The sequence below is a fragment of the Sebastes umbrosus genome, chromosome 12 (genome assembly GCF_015220745.1).
Source record: "Sebastes umbrosus isolate fSebUmb1 chromosome 12, fSebUmb1.pri, whole genome shotgun sequence".
Classification (NCBI taxonomy): domain Eukaryota; kingdom Metazoa; phylum Chordata; class Actinopteri; order Perciformes; family Sebastidae; genus Sebastes; species Sebastes umbrosus.
In genome coordinates this window covers 24,274,808-24,279,807 of record NC_051280.1, presented here as the reverse complement: position 1 = coordinate 24,279,807, position 5,000 = coordinate 24,274,808, and the positions used below count along the sequence as shown (strand labels likewise).

General features: G+C 38.0%; 1 protein-coding gene across 4 annotated transcripts in view; it reads left to right on the top strand.

The window, feature by feature from the left end:
- Window positions 1-292: 292 nt before the first annotated feature.
- The window catches only part of LOC119499355 (CPD photolyase), an 8,504-nt gene continuing 3,796 nt past the window's right edge, over window positions 293-5,000 (top strand). Inside the window, exons 1-6 of one of the 4 annotated variants that reach the window (XM_037788644.1) lie at window positions 293-438; window positions 1,212-1,494; window positions 2,099-2,247; window positions 3,425-3,607; window positions 3,809-3,967; window positions 4,536-4,734. In XM_037788644.1, the coding sequence (XP_037644572.1) occupies window positions 1,236-1,494; window positions 2,099-2,247; window positions 3,425-3,607; window positions 3,809-3,967; window positions 4,536-4,734 (949 nt within the window). In that variant the 5' untranslated portion in view covers window positions 293-438; window positions 1,212-1,235. Of the gene's footprint in view, window positions 537-1,114; window positions 1,495-2,098; window positions 2,248-3,424; window positions 3,608-3,808; window positions 3,968-4,535; window positions 4,735-5,000 lie in introns of all 4 variants that reach the window. The other 3 variants (XM_037788643.1, XM_037788641.1, XM_037788642.1) reach the window with 3 other exon arrangements.

Genomic DNA, 5,000 nt, shown 5'->3' with positions numbered 1-5,000 from the left:
GCAACTTTACATTTTTCTTATTATAAACTTGAAATTGAACATTTCATGTCATTTTTACATCCATTTTTAACTTTTATTTTTTTACAGGAGCCCACATAAGCAACTAAACTTTAGAAACAAGCCCAAAAAAACCTGCAACCCTCGGTTACCAATATCTGTATTGGACTTTTCAGCAAAACAAGCCCAAAGTCGCTTATCATCATGGATGTATTAAGCTTATAATAAACAGACATGGCAACATCTCTGGACGGATCCTCCTCCTCCGAACGTAAACGGCGCCGCGCATGCTCAGTAGAGACATCTTCCAGCTGCATTGTGGGGGATGTAGTAAAACAATAAAAGCAGTGTGTTACAAAACCAAAACACCAGCGTGCTCAAGTGACTGGTTGTATAAAACGAAATACGACGCCTGCTAACTCACAACTGCACTGCTAAAAGGTTAGCTCCGTCGTCTGCCGTTTATTAGCTTTAAAACATCTCTGCAAGACTAAAACTTGTAGTTTTATTCATTGCATGTTGCACTGCATGTGGAGGAGGTGAGTTACACCTTCATATGAATGAGAAGCTTCTGCACCGTCGTCGTGTTGTTGATGGCTTTTTGTCTATCATATAACATGTGGCTTATGTTTCTTGATTTATTCTGTTATTTTTTTGGTTTCTGTAATGTTATATGTAATAATAATAATATATAATAATAATCTTTATTTGTACAGCACCTTTCTAAACATAGTTTCAAAGTGCTTGCACAGATACAATGAAATACAGACAAAATAAAAACAACAATAAAAGAACAAAACATAAAGACCAAATAATGAGAAAACTAAAACTCGTAACCAGTGGTATCAAAACAATAAGTTAAACTGGTAATGTTATAATATAATGTAATGTAATGTTAATATAATGTAATGTTGTAATATAATGTAATGTTATCTGTAATGTTATAATATAATGTAATGTAATGTTAATATAATATAATGTTATATGTAATGTTGTAATATAATGTAATGTTATCTGTAATGTTATAATATAATGTAATGTTATAATATAATGTAATGTTATCTGTAATGTTATAATATAATGTAATGTTATAATATAATGTAATGTTTACCTGCAGCTCGTCTGTTTCCTCTGCACCGAGGCTATACCTGAGGCTTGTTGCCCACAGTAACCAGCAGAGACCCACCTCACTATTATTCTCCCCCCTGATCCAGTCATCATTCACCAGTCAAACCATCATGGCAGAGAAGAAACGCAAGTCAACATCTGCTGCTGCTAAAAAGCCCAGTGCCAAGCAGCAGAAGTTGGCTCCCATGAAGGAAGAGAAGAAGAAGGATGCTGAAGGCTGGCTGCTGGAGCTGCTGAAGCAGCAGAGGACAGAGAAGAAGGAGGTGAGATTCGACAAGAAGCGCCTCCGCTTTATATCTGCCACTGAGAAGATAAAGCAGGGCTCAGAGGGAGTCCTGTACTGGATGACGAGAGACCACAGAGTACAAGGTAAACACTTGTTGAAACCAGTAATAATGCAACAAGAGAGATCTTTATTGACTTGTGTTTTCTCTACACCAGGGGTCAGCAACCTGCAGCTCTTTAGCTCCTCTCCAGTGGCTCCATGTGGATTTATAAAGATGGAAATGAATAACTGCTTTTTTGTTTACATTTTCATTTTTAGTTATCATTGTTGTAGGTCTAATGATCGACGGAGTATTAGGGCCACATTGAGGGGAAAAAAGAAAGTCGTAATATTATGAGAATAAAGTCAGGATTATAAAGTAGTAATTTTTACGTGTTATTTTCTTTTTTTCTCGTAAAGTTATGACTTTATTCTCGTGATATAACAACTTTTTTCTCGTAAAATTACGACTTTATTCTCGTAATATTACGACTTCTTTTTCTTGTAAAGTTATGACTTTATTCTCGTAATATTACAACTTTTTTTTCTTGTAAAGTTATGACTTTATTCTCGTAATATTTTGACTTTATTCTGGAAATCTCCGAATTTTTTTCGCTCAATGTGGAGAAAGAGAGAGAAGAGAAAGAGAAAGAGATGTTCGACTCCTGCTCTATACTGTATGTCTCCAACATGTTTTGTGTGTTTCAGATAACTGGGCTCTGGTCCATGCCCAGCGGCTTGCCATGGAGCAGAACCTTCCTCTGCACATCTGTTTCTGTCTGCTTGTCCCCAAATCAGAACTGTCCACTCTGCGACATTACAGCTTTATGCTGAAAGGCTTGAAAGAAGTTGCAAAGGTATTGACTTCATCATTTTTGACTGCACAACCACAAATTCCAGTAGCTGTCAGTTATTAGTCTATATTATGTACTTGCTTGACAGAAAAATCATACTTTATAATGAATTTATTCCTTAAGTACATCAACCAGATCAAGTAATACCACCAAACACTTGCAGGCTCTACAAAATGCATTGCTTTCTTTTTTTAAGTTAACGCAATTATAAAGTGAACTGCAGCTGCAACGATTAATCAATTAGTTGTCAACTATTAATGAATCGGCAACTATTTCGATAATTGGTTTGAACATTTTTTGAAGAAAAAAAGGTCTAAATGCTCTGATTTCAGCTTCTTAAATGTGAATATTTTCTGGTTTCTTTACTCCTCTATGACAGTAAACTGAATATATTTGAGTTGTGGACAAAACATTTTTTAGGAGGACGTCATCTTGGGCTTTGGGAAACACTGATCGACATTTTTCACCATTTTATAGACCAAACAACTAATCGATTAATCAAGAAAATAATCGACAGATCAATCAACAATGAAAATAATAGTTTGTTGCACCCTAAATTGAACTTTAGTGCTTTTAGGCTGGTTAGAATCTGGATCTGGTAACTTGAGATTTGTCATTTTTTACATTCTATTTAATTTAAATGTATAGCTGAAATGATGATTAGTCATTTATTTGATTGACATTTGACAGGATATTAATCAGTTACGTTTTTAATGTATTAATCGCTAAGGTGAACAAAAACATTCTCATTTGCGCTTCTCAAATGTGACAATTTGCTGATTAATTTTTTTATTATACCAAACAGTTGGTCGGCCAAAACAAGCAATTGTGGCAGGGCTTTTTGGACTATTGCATAAGATTGTAAAGACCAAATGATTAAGGGTTAAGGGAAAAATATTTTTAAAAATCACCAATAATGAAAATAATCAAGATAAGCAGCCATAGTAAAGTGAGTAATAAAACAAAATCAATCAATAGAAAAGTCCCAGAGGAGGCTCCCTGCATGTTTCCTTATTAAGTATAGCTGTAGTTACAGATATCATTATGTGTCGTGGGTGACGGTTGGGGGGCATTTAGAAGGCATTCAAGTAAAATATATTGTACACATGGCATCCAATTTCGTTTCACTTTTACCCACCTCACCAGCTCTATTAAACTTTGTTGTGTTGCCACCAAACAGGAATGCAAAACCTTAAACATCCAGTTCCATTTGCTGCACGGCTCACCGGGGGACATTCTCCCCGGCTTCGTGTCCGACCGCGGCCTGGGAGCAGTATTGACAGACTTCTACCCGCTCAGAGAGCCGATGCAGTGGCTGGAGGATGTTAAAAAGGCGCTTCCAAAGGATATTCCTCTCATACAGGTAAAAACATGCACTCAGAGAGGGAGCGTGATTGGAGGCTCTCTATTCTGCTTATTAGCCATTTGACATTTTAGTTCGATATAGCTGATTATTTCCTTGCATTATTTTGTTGTTCTCATCATGTTTGTTCACAAAGAAATGGATATGGAAAAACAACGTAATTGATCCCCCTCTCATTTTATGTGTATTGCCTTTTTCTAGGTTGATGCCCACAATGTTGTTCCCTGCTGGGTAGCGTCGCCTAAACAGGAGTACTCTGCCAGGACGATCAGAGGAAAAATCACAAAGCTTTTGCCAGATTTCCTCACTGACTTTCCTCCGGTAGAGAAACACCCCCACACAGCTACGAGAACCGCCAAAGTAAGTGCTGCACTTAACGGTGAAGGGCACATTCAGGTTGTTGTGCATGAAAGTTTTTGTAAAGAGAAAAAAGAGGTATGTGTTTTTATGTTGCATTCAAGGACTTTTTAGATCGGTGAAGACAACACAATCATAATTTGTCTTTTCCTTAAAAAAACATTCATTGCTGTGGAAGTGTTTTCAACGATCAGCAGAAGGGAAAGAAAGCTGTCGATGAGCTCATTGACGGGGAGTTTGGAAGTCGGATTGCTGCAATAAAGCACTTCCTTTCAACCTTCAGCTGCTCCTCCTCTCCTCTGCGCATTATTTATTGATAAACAGTCCAAAAGTTTGAATTTCCTTCCCAGCACTATACTGTATATGAAAGCTGCAAGGGTGTGTGCTTTTACTGCAGTGCTGTGATTGAAATGCCATTCACTGTTTGAGCCTCCAGTAACTAATGCAAGGTGAAAGACTCACAACTTCACCTCTTTTGAAGTTTGAAGTCTCTACATAACCAGAGTGTGTATTTTAGCACATCGCTGTCAGCTGTGACCTCGGCTGATTTACTCCCTCCTTCATCTTACAGCCAGTAGACTGGAGTGAAACCCTGGCCTCGCTGCAGGTCGACCGATCAGTAGGAGAGACGGAGTGGGCCAAGCCAGGCACTAAGGCAGGGATGGCCATGTTGGAGTCCTTCATCGACATGCGCCTTAAACTGTTTGACACCAAACGCAACGACCCGAACGTCGCCGCCCTCAGTCAGCTGTCCCCCTGGATCCGCTTTGGTCAGTAGTACCATGAAAAAAAAAAATTGTGGGTGTGAATTTAATGCATGTCTCTGTAAAAGCTCACATTTACTCACCCTTTTCTCACATTTTCTTCCACACTTGTTGTGACTTAAACAACTATTTGCCTATATCTAAGCTTTACTGTCAGTCTAAAATCCTAGAATCAGTGGTTAACTCACATCTCTGCGTCTTTCTAGAGGAAAATAAAGTCCTTCAGCCACCACAATCGAGCTTTAGGCCTGGTCATAGTACAAAAACTGCTA